At 44.4% G+C, this 19,823-nt stretch overlaps 1 protein-coding gene across 5 annotated transcripts in view; it reads right to left on the bottom strand.

The window, feature by feature from the left end:
* Positions 1-5,497: 5,497 nt before the first annotated feature.
* Positions 5,498-19,823, bottom strand: part of MITF (melanocyte inducing transcription factor) — a 110,314-nt gene continuing 95,988 nt past the window's right edge. For 3 of the 5 annotated variants that reach the window (XM_054215872.1, XM_054215874.1, XM_054215876.1), the window contains 5 exons: positions 18,550-18,667; positions 15,282-15,356; positions 14,213-14,288; positions 12,395-12,542; positions 5,498-9,606 (listed from right to left, as the gene is read on the bottom strand). In XM_054215872.1, the coding sequence (XP_054071847.1) occupies positions 9,205-9,606; positions 12,395-12,542; positions 14,213-14,288; positions 15,282-15,356; positions 18,550-18,667 (819 nt within the window). In that variant the 3' untranslated portion in view covers positions 5,498-9,204. The remainder of the gene's footprint in view (positions 9,607-12,394; positions 12,543-14,212; positions 14,289-15,281; positions 15,357-18,549; positions 18,668-19,823) is intronic. The other 2 variants (XM_054215873.1, XM_054215875.1) reach the window with 1 other exon arrangement.

Raw genomic sequence — 19,823 nt, 5'->3', positions numbered from 1 at the left:
CGCGGCCCCACGGAGGGTCTGCCATGGGCTTCCTCCTACCTTCCCCACCGCGGGGCTTTCCGGGTAGGTAAGGTCAGCTGAGGGAAAACCAAGAGAAACCAAGCGAGTTTATCATCTCAAGCATCCTCAGTGTCACGTCGCAGGCTCCCGGCAGACACAGAGCAGGTTACATATCAGATGCTGACTGGGAAAAATATAAAGGCAACGTCATCCTTCTCCCTGCAGGTGGAATCAAAGGGATCACAATCAACAAACAGCCTTTGAATTATTTACAGCATTATTATATCATTATTTTTTTTCCTTATGTCCTACCAGTTTGTGCTGATCTGCTGGCTTCTGTTTTGCTGAAGTAATAAAAGCTATTAAAACTGGAAAACTTTTAAAATAACTACTCCATTGCTGCACACAGTGCGCGCCTGTGTACATTTGCACGTGCTCGAGAGCCAGAAAGACACCAAAGGAGTGAGGAACAGAGGTGACATAATATATCCCTTTTCCTCTGGAGCTCGGAGAACGTGTGCCTAGAAATACACAAAAGACTTCCCCAGCCCTTCTGCAGAGCCGTGCGTTTCTCCAGCTTCGGGACGGGGTTTCACACAGACGGTGCCCCCCTACCCAGGGACACCTCTCACAGGGCTCCTGCAGCAATCAGCATAAAAGCACACCCTCATGGCCACATCCTCCCATAAAAATCATCCCCTAAAGCCCTGCGTTAAATAAGCCTCTGGCTGAGGATATTGACGAAATTTTGTCCTTTTTCCAGACCACCAAACACAGGTTCATTCAGCCAGTTCCTGACAGCAGCCGCCAAGCGGGGAAAGCATCTCTCCTGCTTGTGGGGAAGCCATCTGCACCATCGGCCTTTGGCTAGAACATAAAGGGATGGTGCAACACAAGACTAGAGGAGGATCTGAACTTTTTAGGAGCGTGAGAGAGCCCCAAGGACAGCAGTGCCAAGAGCCTGTGGGAGGGAAGGGTGGTGGTGTCTCTGCCCCATCTGCTGGCCACCTCTCGGAGATGATCTGGGATGGGAGACCTGCAGCTCTGGTACTCCTCTCCCAGAGGTTAGGGTGATCACCTGGGTATGCTCACAAGTGGTTTAACCTCCTCTCCAGCAGCTGGATGGACCATTTTTCACCTCAGATAATCTAGAAATGAATGAAGCGCAGGATTATCGGCTGCCCAACAGTCTGCGTCTCTCAGTGGAGGACTCCTACTCCCATCTACCTGTGTGGAGGAGGTACCAGACAGACATCAACTTGCGCTCCTTATATTAAATGTCCAGGGGGAGACCCCCAGGAGCCCAAAGGCTTGTAGCATCCCAGTCCCACGGAAAACCAAGCAGCAGCTCAGCAGGGCCCAGCCAAACTGAACCCAGAAGACTCACAAAACCACACGTACCCACTAAAAGCCCAACACCTCAGGCCGATGTGCCGTTGGTGACAGTGACATGGCTGCGGGTCACCTGCCAGCCGTTCCCACACGATGGCTTTGCCTCTGTCTTCAGGAGCCGGCGTTTGTGTGCGTAACAACATATCAAAGGAGCCGGAGCACAATTAAGACTGAAAAGTGAACACATGATTATTATTTTTTTTACCCTCCCTTCTGCTGTGGGTGACAGAATACAATCAACCCCTGACACGCTTGGTTGCTTAGTAGCAGACAGCCACATTTTTAATTATATACTAAAATATGCTAAAGAACATAAAACGGCTGTGTGACTAATACCTGTATATCAAGAAAGGCACATGACAGCAGCTAAATTGCTTCAGTGTCTGATAGAGTGCCTCTGCCAGGCTTGTCATCCAAAGATCAAGGGAAGGAGGTGGAAAGTATTATTAATAAAACAGCGACTTTTTAAAATACACCTCATTGTTTGCAGTGCTTTTTTTTTTTTTTTTTTTATGTCTAGCATGAATTTAATTCTTTTCCATTTATTCAGCTTTGGTTTAATTCCTGCTTTTTCAAATGGAACTATTGTCATTGGACCTAAAAATCTCTGCTTATTTTCTTATTGCTTTCAATGACGTATTGCTCCAAAGAGAAAAGTGGAAAGCCGTACGGGACTCAGCTGGGTTCTCCGTAGCGCAAGTTCTTCATGGGTTTGTTTGAACAAAATTACTGTAGTGGTCAGAGAACCAGAAATTGTTTTATTATTTACATGTTCTGAAGTAATTTCTTTTGCAAGAACCTGCTCTAGAAACTGTTTTTCAGCAGGGACAAAAAGAGAATGATTATGAGCTCTGATATTTTTAATAAAGGCTTAACTATGTAGTTGTTACTCATGTCCAGTAAAAAGTGGCATTAAATGTACCCTATGTACAATGAGAGTCAGGTCAGAGGTCTTGAAGACATGGAAAGATTTTGACTGAATGTATTTAAAATTGGCTAAACAAAGAACGCTGAACATAACACCACCCGCCCTGTTCCTTGTACAACAACGTGTGCCCAACGGGGCTGTGCTGGTCTGCCCGGAGCCATCACCCATTACAGGCTGCATTCAGAGAAAACACCTTGTGAATGAGAGTATTAAATCATACCTCACCTTAGAGCAAGCCAAGTTCACCGGCCTGGAGGTAACATGGTGCCACACAGGGATGCTGCCAAAATCACCACCGTGGCAGGGTCCGTGCCCAGCGATGGAAGCTGCCGTCGTTAAAGCTTCGCAGCCAGCGAGAAAGGATGCAGCTCCATGAGAACATGCTGTTCCCGGCTTTTTTTAATAAACGTCTGTCCTCAAAGGCAAGGAGGAAGCCAGCGGCAGCGGGGAGCTCTGGAGAGGCACAGCAGGAGAGCAGGAGCCCTCGAGCGAGATGGGAGCCCCCCGAGCTGTGTCCCGTCCATCCAGCCCCGCTGGGAACCCAGCGCCCCCCTGCCAGCGCCCGGGTGGCTCCCGCAGGACCAGCACCATGCTGGGACGCCGGCATCGCCCTCCCTCCCAAATCCCTGTGGCTGCCCTACCCACGGCTGCAGCGAGGTGACCCCTGCCAGGCTCTGCCCAGCTCCCAAAGCACCCATCGATGTCCTGCAGCCGCCCCAGACACCCCACGGAACTCCCCTGCCCACAGCAGACGCATCAGGGCATTAAGGATGCCTCCCATAGCTCCTTTGAGACAATATCCACAATATGCAACTGCGTACATCATTTTTATAAATACATTAAGGAGAGCCATCACTATTCAGATGCGTTGCATGCCCTCCTGACTGCAGCAGCCTTCTCATTGCCTCGCACAGCTCTTGGACAGCATTTAATATCAAGGTGCGTTGCAGGAAGGATCGTTTCCCATTAACCATAGAGCACAGCGGTGCCTCAGCCCGGCAACCCCAGCCCTGGGGAGCTCGGGGATGGGCTGCGAACGGCAGCGCAAGGGGCTGGGAGCTGCCTCCCCTCCAGGGAACTGCAAATGAGAGCATCCCTCCACGCTCAGCACTGCCAGACTGCGACAGAAGCCTCCTCGCTCCTTTGCGATCCAGGTGAGGAAGTTGTAAAAAGGAAGAAACTGCAGCTTCAGGCCTCGGTGGAGACATAAGCCTTGACACGCGTCCATCAAGAGTGTTGCTCTCAAAAACTGTAGTTAAAAATGGAGCAGTTTCAGGTAAGGGTGCACTTCAGATCACAGGCAAAGACAACGGCGACGGTCAGAGCGCACACATTTAACCCACGAGCCAGCATCCTAGTAAGCCTTATCGATCTTAGTTTTTTCAAGCCGTTCCCCTGCAATTTTAAGCAAGTGCATTCCAAAGGAGCTGGAGAAACGGGGAGTACAACCACCAGTCGGTGCCAGGACCGACCCCAGATGCAACAGCAAAAGGAGCAGCAGCCGCTGAACCCGTGGAGGTGGCTCAATCACCATCTCCTTCCCGGCACCGGGAGCTGCCGAGCTCCCAGGTGCGTCTCCATAGAAGGAAAACAGGATGCGGTGACATGGTGGCAGCATCCTGCCGTGCCACCACACCACGTAACCAAGCCCCGCAGCATCCCACAGCCCGGCCACGGGGATTTCCAGCAAACCAGACCCCACCAGCCAGTGGCAGCCTTATTTTTAACATCCACTTTCTTACCCTGCAGAGAATTTTTCAGGCTTGCCCAAAGGAACTACAAGGCTTCTAAGCAGACCTGCCACCACCTCTTTGGTGACACACATTGATCAACTGCCTACAGCCATTACCCCCATGATGGGTTTTCTTCCTGCTCCTCCCAGGTTCCGCAATCCAGCCAAAACTTGGAGCCGTTCCAACAGCAAGAAAGTCACCCCCAAAACCCAACGCTAGCACAACTGACCACCAACAGGAAAACCAAAATACACCTAAAAACTCAAATTAGAAATTATATCGTAGGCTGCTGATAATAGATTTCCTGTTGCAGTACTACAATGCCACATTCTATAATACTGTGCTGAATTTCTAAGAAATAGCATCACAAAGCCTGCTGGAAACACTCACCAGCTTCAACTCTGGTAACTTCCACAAAGAGGGAGCAGGGATTTGCTACTGTTGTCCTAGTGGAGTCAGGTAGCTTTGCCCAGCATTCTTATTTGGTTGGTTTTTAAATTGAATGATGCAGGACAGCTAGTAATTTTTAATTGCAACTGAATTAAGTACTTTCTACTCCTAATTGGTACCAAATTTTCAAGAAAGGCCAAATTCAAAACTTGTTTTTTGTATTCAGGGTTTAAAACCCATGAGATAACAGGCATTAACCTCCACTGCTGCTGCAGCGACGACCACAGGGATGGGGAGGACTCCATGCTGTGAGCACAGTAAGCGACAGCCTGTGGAAGAACAAGACCAGGAGGGATGAAAGCAACAGAGAGACAAGCAAAAACAACAAAGATGGGAAGACAAAACCAAACCCCAACCGGTTCCCATGCAGCACTGGCTGCAGCTCCCAGCACAGCCCGGGAGCGTGTCGGGAGCGGAGGGTTCAGGAGTGCCTCAAGGGTGGGCAGAGCAAGGACCGGGACCTCTCTGTGCGCAGGTCAGCTGGAGAAGGCGGTGAGGGGCTTCTGTGTAGGACTGCTGGGGGCAGGTGACCTTGCAGGAGTGACAGCAGGGCAAGGAGGTGCAGGTACCCCAAAGGCTCACCTGCCTTGACACAGGGCAGTGGGTGGGAGGCGATGGCAATGCAGCCGGGGGGGTTGTCAGAGACCCCTTTGAGAAGGAAGGGAGGTGGAAGGGCAAGAGCCCACAGGAAGGGAGAAAGGGAACAACATTTTTCCATGTTCACCTGGTTTGTTCCTCACGCTGGACCATAAGCTTCAGGTCTAATCGCTTCGCAAAACCCAAGCGGGGCCTAATCCGTAGCGCCATCCCCCCGGTGCTACCGCAATACAAACACAACCAGAGAGCCCTGGTGCCACCAGGGTTGCGGATGGCACCAGGTCAGGAACATGGACACATCCACCACCAAGGCACAGACACAGAGCACTGCTGGGACTTCAAATGCACAGAAAAAACAAGACCCACTTAAACGGAAAACGAGTGGCTTACACAGACGTATGTGAAAAACCAAATGCTTTAATCCATCTATCAAGAACAACAGTTCAAATTATTTCATTGGATACATTAATATTGATCCATAATTTACAGTGCTATGGACCATACACAAATTATTGCTGCAGTCAACAGCAGATGAATATCAACATTACAGTACCAAGCATCATAGCAAGAGGCAGTAATTAATGTCACTTTTTCAAGAAATATAGGTATTTATACTATTATCAACATCAGCTTCCCCCCCAGTGCATTTTATGTCAAACAACATAAATGTAAGTGCATTATTTTGTGCTTTGTGCTTTCCTTAGGTACCTTCTTTTTGCTTTTACAGGTTGCAAGAGTTAAATATTGCTTTATAGGCCAAAAGCAGTAAGGAAGAACTTCATGGTACTCTGCATGATCCTGTTTGTTGCATGGCTTTGGCAAAGTGAGAACCCGTAGGTATCCCGTCCACCTGCTCAGGGAAGCCACTGCCGGCCCAGTGTCACGCAGGAGACCGTCAGACTGGGCAACACCTTCTGTCCATCTCACTCCACCTAGTTCATGCCAAACCCTGCCTCCAATTGCTGTCTCTGTCCTCTGCCATCGATCCCCTGTAAAATGTCATGGCCACATGTTCCACGATGGGCAAACAGGCAAAGACATCTCCAGCCCATGCCCGCCTGGGGGTCCGTGTCTCCTAGAGATGTCCCCACTTCAGCATCAACGTGCCTCCACTCAAAGGGTGGGCAACCTCAGAGGAGAGCTGGAGCCTCAGGAAACACGGGGTGAGGAGCGAGCAGGGCACAGCCGAGTCGTGTGTTACCCTACAGCCACACAACGCACGGGGAACACACAACGCAGCTGCTGGGGCCACAGCGACTTTTATCAAGAAATCCTGCTCTTGATACAACCAACTGACCTCCACACACCATGTAGCCAAAAAGCAGAAGGCATGTCTGTCAGCGAGTACCAGTGTTTCACATAAGTTTGAAAAATATTTATATACCACAGTCTAGACTTCCAATTTCGGAATGCCCAGCATGGGCATCAACCCAAAAGCTTTATTCGATATATTCAGTGGTTTTCAGTTACTACACTCAAGCGTGCGCACCCTGATTTTGTACAATGCTGCAGAGCTGTCCCATGCTCATGGGGAAGGGCAACGCAACCCCATGTCACAGCTACAAGCATTTTACAGCCCTGATTTTCTTTACCTGTCACCATTACCAAACGGCAGCACCAGAAGCCCGTACCCACCTCCTCAACTCGGAGCTAACTACGGCACAGCTGCCCTGCAGGGAATATCCCTGCCCGGGGACCACCACGGCTGCAGCGCATCCTGCGGGAGTCTCGGGTCCTGCCCTGGGCCAGAGCATCGCTACCCTAGGAAAGACACATTCCCAAAAGCCGTCTGGGGTGTGTTGGGGGAGAGGCATCATTATAATTTAACTCCAGCTCCTCCTTCAAAAAAATAATAATTAAAAAAAACAAATAAAAATAAAAACAACTTACAACCCGGTGGTTGCATCAATGCTAACACATAGCTCGCTGCTCAAGCGGGAACAGAGACGGCCAGACGCAGCCAGCAACAGCCACAGAAAGAGTGACATGAAGACAGACCCCGCAGTACGGTGACAGCAAGCCGTGTCCCCGCCGAGCCCCGTGCTCCTTACTGTCAGCGCCGGGAGGAGCGGTGCCAGGCTGGGGACGCTTCAAGAACCCTTCCGTGGGGAAGCGTTTGGGTGAAAGCTCAGCGAGCCATGCCGCAGGCTAGGGGAAGTCCCCACGTTGCCCTCAGCTGTCCCATCGCTACCCAATTCACATTTGATTTCTGAGCACTAACTGCAGCGACCAAAGTTTCCCTATAAAGCCTGCCAAACTGGCACTCAAGTCACTAACCGTCTCACTTCTCCTGTGTAATTTCCAGTGTAGCACAAAGGAGAACGGGAAGCTCTTGGTTTCTATACGTAGGCACCACGCTACACTTCATCGTCCTATGAAACATCACCCCGAAGCTCTCTCCTATGCCACACTTCAGTCAGTGCTAGTCGAGGAAGACTACAACTAGAGTTTAAGGCACTTCATTCTGAACGAGACGCGCTCGCCTGCCGCTCGCGAGTCAGCTGTAGGCTGCTTTTGAGAAATCCATTCCATCCGTCCAGCTCGGAACACCACATGTCACCTCCGTGAAACACCTAGGCTTGATATAATACAAGTATAACTACCGTTATTGCATAGGACTACACTTGAGTAGATAATGCACCGAACTACTTTTACAACATTGTTGCGTGTTAAAAATTAATAACATTGTTATCAAGTAACAGTTATTTGCAGATACAGTAATTTACTCTTTTTTTTTGTTTTGTTTTGTTTTTTTTTCTTAAGTCAGCCCCAGTGCTGAAATAAAACACAAATTACTATAACGGGTATATTAACTATATAGTTATGTTTCCAAGCATATTACTACTTTTTTCTGTATCACTAAAAATAAATATATAAGTTCAGTTTCTCTACAGAGTTGTTTTATTACCTAATCTAAGTTTGTACTCTACCTTAAATGTGTTTAAAAACATTTTCAAAGTGAGACTGTAATATACAAAATATTCTCAAAATCTCTCTTAAAACACAGAACCCTGCATAAAAGCTTCCTTTCAAGTGTTTACAAAGAACGCAGAAAACTTCCAATGAGTTTTAAAAATGTCAAAAAATTGTTGCAATATTAAGAGGCAAAAATCTTACAAATGAAATACAAATATATTTAAAACAAAAAGTTGAGGATAACTAAAGGAATCCATGCAAATCAAAATATACTGTACAATGCAATTTTAAAAAAAATAAAGCCAATTAGATATGTACAACAGAATGTGCCCAGCTGATAAAATGTATCAATTTATATATTTTTTTTGCCCAAAGAGCGTATACCAACTTACAGTGCTCCTGCTTGGCTTACCGCTGGCAAGTCGGCAATGCGTGTTACAAAACGAAATAAAAATCTAAGAGAACAACTCGAACCATGATCAAAAGGAAAACCCAAATCAGCTCAGAGTAAAATTAAACGGCACTCTGAGAAAAGAGAACTCCCATCTCCCTGCAGTTTTCAGCAACAGCATTTTATATCGCAATCAACACAATCAGGATGTCTTAACACTTTTTCTTTGCGGTTTGTGTTCTGAGTGGAGTAGGGCGGGTATTTTTCCCTAAACACTTGTCTTGGAAAGACCAAGGTTTGAGGGACCCTGTATCTTTAAGGCAGCACTATTCAATTAATACAATTACAAATTGGACTCTTTTTCTTTTGTGTGTGTGTGTGTTGTTGTTTCTTTACATTCTTCAACTTTACATCTTGTCTCCAAGTAAATAGGTTGCATTTACAATTCTATGATTCCCCCCTCCCCCCCCAGTAGAAACAGACTCTTCATTTGTAATTCTATTGCTTTGAGTAGATTTGACCAGTTCAAAGTTCTTGGCGAATCCAGTTCACAGATACTGTACATACGCTGTACAATATTTTGGAGGCATTGGTAGTTTTAAAATAGAATATACAAGTTTCTTCACAAAAATTCTAAAAAAAAATCCTATATATATAATATATACACACACGCACACTCACTGGGCTACTGAAGAAGCACAAGGGGAAAAAAAAATCAAAAAATTCTACAAAAGGTGTATTATTGAATCTACTGATCAAGAAACAAAGCAGTTTATGAAAGGGGTGCCAAGTGTATGCTAACAAGCATGATCGGTGTCCTCCATGCTCACGCTGCTCCGCCTGCTACTTGTCTTTGACGCTCCTGGAGACACAGAGGAAAGTAGTGGGTCAGTTACTCCGACGGGGGAGAGGGTATCGTCCATCAAGATATCTTCCAGTTTGGATCCCATTTTCGCAGGAACGCTGTAAGTGCCGGTTGGTTCAGTCACATTTCCAAGGTTGTCACTGAAGGTGATGGTACCGTCGGTGAGATCGAGGGTGGTAGTGCAAGACAGGTCTGTGTGGTGCGGCATGATGTCTTGGTTGCAGTTGTCCAGCACAGGCTCTTGTTTGATGACCCTGTTGACCATATCAGGGGAGCAAAGGCCTGTAGATGGAACAAGGGACAGTCCGTGTGCCCGAGCCTGCATCTCAAGTTCCTGTAAAGGAGGACAAGGAACAAATTAAAAAAATCTGAAAGCAAAAATCTGTCATTTTACACTCATGTGAACTGTGACTTACAGTTTCCTTCTGTTGGACACAAACCGTTTCCTCCCTTTCCAATAGCGACAAGTGCTCGCACCTTGTACGCTTCTGCCCTGCAGATTTTCACCTGAACACTAGTCTCCTGAAGAGGTGAGTAACCATCACCGCACACAGGTCCTTCACATTCCTTCTCAGAACCTACACCGGAGCCAAAACCCAGTGCCCTGCAGAACAGACACGTTCCCCTCGGGCTCCTTCTCAAACCAGTGCCACGGCAGGCAAGTTTGGCATCAGGTCAGGTGAGGAAAGCATTTAAAATTTGGAAAAAAGAAAAGTGAAATAGCAGAAGCGTATGCTTAGTACTTTTTAAAAAGTCGTATGTGAAGGCGTAGTTTGTCTATATGACGCTTGTCATTTCCTGCTGACACACTGGAAGGGACTTCTCTCATTCTACAAGTCTGGTAAAGCTGGAAGTAAAGAGGTCAGCCAAAACTAAGCAACATTATTCCTGCACAGAAAAATTATAGGCAAGTCATAGGAAGGCTTTAGACTTCGCACACAGCCAGGATTCTTCAAGTCTTCACAAAAAGTTTAAAACCCACCTTCACATTTAATCATATAAGATGCACTTGACTGAAGACAGGTAATGGAAGAATTCACTTAAATGCCCTTTTTCAAATGCAGCAGTAAGAGAGATGTTTTGCTTCTACTTATGCATTATATCAGGCAATCACAATCACTGTTGTGATTGCATTGTTTCTGGATATTCCTATGACTGAGGCTGATTAATAGCCTTTTTTCCATTTTCAAGTTAAGACAACAAGCTGGTAATGGGCACGCTACAGAATCAACAGAGAAGGTGGAAGAAGGAAGTACATCTTCCATCAGCTAACGTGCCAAAATCAGGAGTTCCTTATTCTGTGCTTAATCAGAATCAACACAAAGAGGGAAAATACAGGCTTTAGGTTATTTGCTGACAGATGTATTGCCCATTATTCAAGGGTCTGGTTTTTGTGTTTATTTGATTGAAGAAGGAGCTAGAGCAGGCAGATAATGCATAGGAAGATGAAAGATGCTTAAAAAGTGATCTGACTTAGCTTTGAAATACCCCTGCTTGATGTTGCTCTGCAGAAGGGTTGCGCTTCTTTATCGTCTCACTCTAGCAAAGGGATTGCTCAACAAACTACAAAAACTGCGCTGAAGTTCATCTCAGTCTGTTCTATTTTAAAGCTGTTTACTGCCACACTTGACTCTCAGGTATTTCTAGCTTCATTATCTACTTTGTGGATTAGCCGTGCTGTGGGTCAGGGGTCTCCTGGCCCAACAGCCAGCCTGACACGCTGCAGCCCGCTCGCAGAGCTCAGCTGTTCGCACTGCAGGTGAGCAGCAACATGAGAGTCTCTGGGACACCACTGTCTCCATGTTATGTGCTCTTACACCCAACTCTAGATAGGCTTCTTTAATTACCCCTTTATGGAGGGAGGTGGATATCCAGCTACCTTTGCCCACCCGGAGAACAGAACTGACAATAAAAGCTGTGTAGGCTGCGAGGCTAAGGCTGCCTATCCAGCTTGAGGTGAAGGCAAAGGAATTAATTAGAGAAACAGAGTTCTCAGCCCTAAATCTCTATGTAATGCAGGCTATTGGGAACCTGGGTGAATCTAACAAGGCAACAACCCATGGAGAAAACATACTCATGCCACCTACTGCTTTTCAGTGTTGAGGATAACTGATTTGCAGTCCTCCAGACTCCAAGGAACAAGGAACATAATTAACCACAGCTCCTTGGACAAAAAAAAAAAAAAAAAAAAAAAAACAAAACCAAAAAAGGCAGCTCAACATCCATAGCTCTTGGCTGTCTTGTTGCAAAAACTCCTGGAGCCCTCACATTACCCTCACATTAGGTGTGCTTCTCTGCAACTGCTCTCAGACAAGCCAGGGCAGCCTCAACATTAAATACAGCTGCCAGTCCCCACGATATCTATGGGGAACTCAGGATACAGTGCTGCAGTGTCTGACACCAACACCGCCCTCCCCACACATTTTGTCCTGTGAGTGGTGTTTACCCTCCACTGGAAAGCAGATGACAGATTCCTGCAGAGCATCAGGGAGAGGCTGATCGAGAGAAGAAATAAGAGATCAGATGTAAAAGACTGCAATCTGCAGAGCTTCTCTGACAGATAGGGCCTAGATTGGTCCCCACACAACCTAGAAAACCCACAAGCAACACAAAAAGATTTCATTCATTGCCATTCGTCCAAAACCGCCTCATAAGAAAAGAAAACAAGCACTAAAGCTACAGGTCAAAAAAACCTCTCCAAACAAGACAGCTAAAGTGAACATATTCCTGAACAGGTGAACTGAATTTCATCACTGTCAACAAACAGATGATATATGGAGTCCCAATTTCTTCGGTCTGGCACCCAGAAAAACCATATAAACCATGTAAATCTTTTTTATAGTATGGTTTGCAACTTATGTTGGCCACGGTAGAACAAAAATAGACCAGCCATAAGTGCTTTACTAGAGTGTTGGGATTTTATTTTTTTAAACTAACATATCCTGGTTTTTTTTTCTGGAAAAATCTCCGCAGACATCTCAGCATTGGTCACCATTAATTAAAATGGGGGTTCCTTCTAACCCACATTCCTACAAACAAGCTTCATTGTTTGTAAGCTTTACTGTTATTTGCAGTCACACACTGCAACATCAAGAGCATTTGCAGCTTATTTATCAGCAAACCTGTATTCTGAGCAGCAGATGCCTGTTGGCGTGTTCCAACTTCTTCTGTCTGTTCTCAAGCTCCTTTGTGCGTTGCTGTTCTCTTTGCAGCTTACGGATGTAGTCCACTGACGCTTTTAGAATAGTCCCCTTATTCCAGCGCATATCCCTTTGAAATCAACAAAAAAGGAAGAGTTCATGCTCTCAGGGAGGCTTTATTTTGTAATCATTACCTTCCCATTGGCAGCTATGATTACACCTCATACATACATAACACCTGGCTAATACTTCTTCCAAGTTTATGAATGCAGAAGGCATTTGAAATGCACTAGAGGGGGCCAGAGCACAGCTATTAGGAAGCGCACTGCAGCCAGCCCCATCCAAAGGGTGCAGAGCCCAGGCTGCCCCCACAGCCCCCCGGAGACAAACCCCTGCGCCTTCTACACAGTTTGGGACCGGCACCGAAGACCGGGGTCTCCATTCGTTGCTTTATGGCAAGGCTGCAAAAAACCCAAAACAACAACAAAAAAAAAAACCACAAGACATTTCTCAAACCAGGCTTGCTGTCTGGGAGATGCCCAGTTCCAGTTGGGGAACTAAAAGGACCACATATACGGACCATATATGACCTGGTGCTTCTGTGGGAGAAAGACCTGAAGTGCTTTAGCCCCCAAGAAGCAGCAGGCAATAGTCCTCCTGGTGGCACTGCATCACAGCTGTGTTACTGTCGGAAGAGAAGAGCCCAATACTGCAGCATATTCAGGTGCTTTAAACTTAAACTCTGCCTAAAATACAAATGCCCCATTTCAGCCGAGGGGTGATGGTTCTCCAGGCAGGGGGGATGTGGTTCCCATATTACCTCTCCCACGTTATTCCTCTCACACTTGATTTAGAGAGAGAGGCTGCCTGCATCGTCTTCTCCCCCACATCATCTTACTTTGTTTAAATTAAAAAAAAAGTTTACTGCAGACTATCAGACCAAAGATCCACCTGCCCGTAGGCTGATGCTGTGCAATACTGTCTTGCTTGCCTTAGAGGAAAGTAAAGAGCCTCTCTGAAGAGGAGCTAGGAGTTGCTGTTGGGGAGAATGGAAACTCTCCCCAAAAGCATCATGGCACATTGATTCGGATTTAAGCGAGACTTTCAGGTTCCAGAGCAATTGCTCCTTGCTATTGAATCAGTGTTGGGTAAAGTTAAGCTAAGTTCATAACAGTAAAATTATCTAAAAGAACTCCTGGGAAACTACCACAAACGCTGGCAAATTATCAGTGAAGAGATACACAGATACGCTCTTTATTTTTCTTTTTTTCTTGGAGGGAAGGGGAATATGATGGCTCACAGAGGAACTGCCCTCTGTTTTCACGCAAAGAGGGATTGGTTCTGTCTTGCTGAGCTATGTCATCTAATAAATTAAAAGAATCACTTAGGAAGACAAGCGGCCAGGCAGCCAGCTAAGGAGCAAGAAGAGACTAAGGTTTCACATCCTGACAGCTCCACCTCTGGTACGGCTGTCATTCCTAGCACTAACCCCAGCCCTGCCAACGCACAGGATCCTGACAGACGCTTAGCTGCCACACAACAGTACGCTGACTGTTTTGTGACAAAAAAAATCATCAAATTAATATAAACTTAAACAAGTTCCAAAAGGGAAAAAAATAAACCCCAAAACAATCTTCAAAAAATAGAATGGAACCTTCAAGCATTTCTACAGTCATGGAGTGCCAAGATCATACAAGAAAAATCAGGATTTATGTTTTTTTTTAAGTTCTTTTTCTCCCTTAATATTTTTTTTTCCTTTTAACACCTCCCTCCCACAGTCTCTGGGCACGTAATACTTACGGGTCATTTGACTTGGGTATCAAAGTGCCTAGTTCTTTTATACGATCATTAATATTAAATCTTCTTCTTCGTTCAACTTTAGGAAAAACAGGACAAATGTTACAAGTAATATTCACACTTAATTACAACATAGAAAGTTTCATCAAAGATTTCTTTAAGGGCCTTGGAAATGTTCAAGTGAAACTTAAAATCCAGTGATTTATTTTGCTCTCCTACCCATGGGACACACTAGGACGGGATTTCTGTCTATACTGTAAAAATGTGGGACTGCTGAAGTGGCAGAGCTAAACACACTCTAAAAACCAGGATGGCTGCGTTAGCATAGGACTCAACTGAGAAGCATCACAGCCAAATTCAGAGACAAAAATTTAGACACTCAAGGGAATCCCAAAGCAGGAAAAGGGACAGAAGGTATAGTCTCTTTTTTAAAGTACTCTTCCAGATGTAGCATTTTGAGGATCCAAAAGTCAAACTTAAATACCAATTTTCCTGCATTAGCTTTTCATGCTATGGAATAGGCTTCCGAATAGCTCAAGGCATGAAACATTTCCTTTTTTCTAGTAGTACAAAGTATAAAAGGACAACTTAAGGATCTTTTAAGTCATAAGATGGTCATTATTTTAAAGTGGTTTTTTTCCAACTTGGAAATATGTATACCCTTCAAAAATGAATTTTTTTAAAATTGCCACACTGAGGATGTGCCCTGATGTTTAAAGTCACAAACTGATCACATATCTAAGATTTTAGATTAATTAAAAAAAAAAAAACTGTGCAAGGTGGATTTGTTAAAAGCAACTGGATCAAATGTTGTTCCCAGTAATCCTATTGATAACAACTACCTGTTCACTTGACTTATTGAAAAAAAATAAGAAGAGTCTAAAATTCAATAGCAGATTTAAGCACACGTTTCACAAGAATTCGAGATATTTGATCTATGGGCATAACATAATGAATTGGTACCATATACTACATGCAGCGTCCCATTCAGATTTAAAGCACCAGTATTCAAACACTTCATGTCTGAAATCATAACTAGGATTCATGCAAAGTGTGAAGAACCCAAACTTACTCAAGTTGTGATTGTCTTTCTTTTGCCTCTCCTTAGCCAACGCTCTCGCTTCTGACTCTGTAGGAAAAATACATGCTGTGCATGTGAATGAAGTCATTAGAATTGAAGTAATTCAAACACAACGTTTCAGTTGGTGAAACATTTGCGCAGGAAGCCTGATGGATATTTGTCAAAGCAATTATTACACCCATTCCAAGGGGTGAGAAGGGCCTGCACAGTCAGCTGTGATTGCCAAAACACAATGCTGGTGTTGAACTTCACCCCTGCACCTGCGGAGCGACTCTTCCCACACTTCCCATCCCGACTTCCGTGAGGGGAACTTTTCCCACAGAGGCCCTGACTCAGCAAGGTATTTGAGGACAACAAGCTGCTGAAATCCAACATACCTTCTCCTACGTTTACATCCAGGCAGCACGCTTACGTACCACAGAAGCTGAACCAGAGGAACAGCATGCTTATTGCATTGCTCCCTGTGCAGGATGTGAAGCAGTCAGGAGTCAGAGGTTCTACTCACCGGAATGAAGGCTACGTCCTTTTATGGCACGTGCACACACATCACCACAAGATTCAAGGTATAACTTAAGCCATCTATTAAAAATACTGTATTTTCCAGCTATACTAACTGTTCTCATTATATGAAGAAAAAAAAAAAAGATGGAAAATTCAACCCCTTTATTAGCAATATTGTTACGAGACAATGGTCCTTGCTTCAGGAAAAGCAAAAAGAAGAAGAATGACAACTATGCTGCACATCAAGTTACTTGTCTCCTCAACTCAGAACTGTTCTTAACCCTGGCTCTACACATTTGTTATGGGGCTCCAGCATGCAATAGTTCAGGCAAAAGCATAACTAAATTTGTTATTTTCAGTTCTCATTTGATCTTACATTTCTCAAGCAATTTTAGTTTTTTTTTTTTTTGTTTGCTCTATCCCTTTTAGTTTTTAAGAAGGATGAGGTCATTAATCCTGCCCTGTTGCATTTAAATCTGAAAAAACAGGAAGCATTATTTAGTTTCGCAGTGAGGACAAGTGAACATGTGATCTATTATCCCAGTCCATTATGGAAACAAATTCCCTCACTCATTCCAACAAGTTTCTTCCCTGTATTCCTTTATTTTTATGGAATATGGATGATGTCCCACCCAATTCAAAATAACAGGTGATAAGGGTTTCCCTTGGAGTACAGGAAGATGACTACTTCACTACTTAGAATACATAGCTACTCCAATATTACATGCACTATAACAAGACATCTTCTTCTACGCTAGGCTCCCAAAGGATCCCCCCAAAACACTTGAAAGAACGTTGCATGTCTCAATGAAATTTGCCTTATGAAACAGGTATGAGGTTTGTAAGGCTAAAACCGAAGGAAACTGCACTCCTAGGTGAGGAGGATTCCCACTGAACGCTTCAGTAACTACAGCTGAGAATTCACAATCATCATCAACATCAGCTGCCTGGATAACAGATTGGACTTTTCTTGGTTCTTCATAATTTTGATATTTATACATTAGGATGGATAAAGGTTTCTGACAAATGCTAGACTTATATATTGCAAGCTATCTCCAGCCTAGTTCCAACCGCAAAATCAGGAAATGGAGAACCAAAAGACTCCTGCCTGCGATAACATGCTGATTTTAAAATCACTGGCTGTCAGAAAGCACCAGCAATAGCGCCTTCTGCACAAAGGCATGGCCAGATCAATGTCAAAGCAGCTGCTTCTAAATCTGAGTTTTATTCCTAAATCTCTCCTAAATCAAATGCAATCTGCTAGCATGTATTTTGAACAGAAAAAGCACTGATTTTAATTGTTTCTGTGTACAGGTGAACATAGCATACAGACATTTAACTTAGTTCAGGTCTACTGTGATGTACTGAGGACTTCCCTAAGACCACTTCTCACTCACTAATTTCCCCTCTCTTTCCACCTTCTTTGCCTGATCTTACACAAGTGTCTGCAGTGAATCCACCAGCCTGGACATCTGACAAGTTGGATGTTTTGTTAGCAGTCTACAGCCACCTTTAACTTTCTATAACTGGGGCAACGAAATTGTGCGTAATGCAGGATTTTGAGTAGTTCTCATCCCCTCCCACCCTCCTCTTAGCATAGTTCCGTCGCCGTACAAGCTTTTCTTTTTCTAGCAGCCACAAATCATTGAGCAGTTTTGTGTGTCTTCATTTGGTGCTGCACTCAAATTTTGTGCAGTCATATAAATGCAAATATCCGCCAGCTCAGAGACGTGGCATTTCCTCCTGAGAAGCTGACTCCTGGGCTATTAAAACTGCTCTACTTAAACTAATTCCTGCCCAGAACCTGCTTTGCAACTGAGTCAGCCTGTGAGTTTTCACAACAGAAACCCAGAAAGATGACAGACAAGAAAGAAACTATGCCCCTACCCTAGTGCATACAGTATGACTCCCTGTTGGGCTTAAGAACAGCCATTGCTGGGTATTAAGATGATTTTGTCATTGGTTCTAGAACGGATCGACATTTGTTCCTCCTGCGGTCATAGCTTGCCTTGTATACTGTACCCTACATGTGGTTATATCCTTTCAAGTGAAGCAGAACAGCAAAAATAACGCATGCTTGAGAATAGGAAATTAAGTATTTCTTCCTTCAAACTAGCTTCTGTGCTCATGTGCTTAAGAGAAAGAGGCTTTTAATGTCCTCCTTCCCTCTCCTGGCTTTGAATATTCGGAGCGCTGCTAGAAGAACTGACATGACAAGAAATTTACAGGATACTTCATTTTCATCGCAAATTAAGAGATGCGTATTCTCTCTCTTGTGTCTAATTTTACCTTTTTTAGGATCTAGGTGTCCAGATTTCATATTACAACAGGCTATTTGTCCATTACTGCCGTCCTCTACTAGAGTAAAGCCTCAACATGTAGCATTCCTCAGCACAAATCCCACAGATACTCCAGATGTGAAGCCATTAAAAGTCTAGTGTTGATAGAGCAAATAATAAGCCCAGACTATAAAACAGCTCTGCAAGAGATGCTTGGAAGCTTCCTGTGACACAATGTTTTCAATGTGCAGATTTCACTATAACAACTCGGGACTTTATCTTAAATTTGTCACAGTGAACACACACGTGCCCACACACAAACAGAACTGCATTGCAGGCTAATACGTCTGCTAAAAAAACGGTCTGCAAAGCAAAAAGTCACCCGTATATTCTTTCTCATAACAGAAATTATGTCCAATATCACCTGAATTCAAAACAATTATATTATTGCTCCTAGGTGGTATTATAGACATATTTACCTGTGAGCTCCCTTTTTATATTAGGAAGATTGGCTGGACATGAGTTGCTGATGTTTAGTCCTGGAGGAGGCATGCTTTGGTTGCCATAAAGGTCAATCAAATTGCCAGACACAGGCAACTGGAAAAGATAAACAAGGAAAAGGATCAATTGTTTTGCCCCTATGAAAGGCTTGGTACAGAAGAACAGAGGTAGGATCTGCTAAGAAATCTGTGCTCTTTCCCACGTGCAAAGAGAGCGTGCAGTAAGGTCGGCAACAGTCACAGATATGCAGGGGCATGAGGAATAAAACACCTACTTCGGGAAAATTTTGTCTTCTCAAGAATACGCAGAGGAGGTAACATGCTGACAATATTGCTCTATTGTTGCTCCTTATTTTTCTGTGAAACTCTTACGTCTGTACCCCCATCACTTCTCTTACTCAAAATATCGGAAAGAGCCTACAAACACTCCTGTAGGAAGCCCTCATTTTTCCAGTAATATGTGAGTGAAAGTACTTAGCAAGTTGTCACATGCTCGAGGAAGAACACTGTATTAATCAATCACATTTCTCATGTGATTTGAAAGCTACCTACACAGAAAACATTTAAGTTTACTTTAACTTACGTAACAAGAACACGCACCAGTAGGAGGAAGATTATTTTGACATTAAGTTTCCTCAGTAGCTTGTTCATTCTGCTGTTCTTATTTAGGCATGTTTAAGCAAGGACATTAATACAGAAATAGGATAGTATTCCAACAAGACTTATCAAAGCTACCCCTTTAAATGGAAAGGTATTCCTGAGTGGATTATTTTACCCTGTCTCTTTTGTTTTCCAACTAGGTTTTGAAATGACAGGTGTAAAGCACTTTGATGTCCTATCTGAGTAGCAATACTTCTTATCATCGGTGCTGCAAAGAAAACCAACCCCTCCAAGACACTGATCCTGCAGAGATTAGAGTATTAACTTCACACCCATGTAAATAAAGCCGTTGAATACAATGGAGTGAGTCACAGCCTGGACTATTAAAACTCCTACTGATGGTCCTTGCCAGACTGAGACCGATGAAAATTTCTCTGCCACCTGGAGCTACCATAAGAAGCAAAGTCAATGTGCATCCCTTAAAGTACCACCAGCTAGAAGCCATGCTGATACTCGTCCTGAACAGACACTGGCCGACAACAAAAGTTAAGTCCCCTGACTCAATCTTTAAGCGACAGAGGAAAAACGTAACTGAATTCTCACCAAGATCCAGCCTCACCCTCCCCTTAGCTCTTGAACGCAATTGAAAAAAA

Source organism: Rissa tridactyla, chromosome 10 (genome assembly GCF_028500815.1).
Source record: "Rissa tridactyla isolate bRisTri1 chromosome 10, bRisTri1.patW.cur.20221130, whole genome shotgun sequence".
In the NCBI taxonomy this organism is placed as follows: domain Eukaryota; kingdom Metazoa; phylum Chordata; class Aves; order Charadriiformes; family Laridae; genus Rissa; species Rissa tridactyla.
Note: the sequence above shows the minus strand (reverse complement) of the source record. Positions and strands in the feature narration are given on the sequence as shown.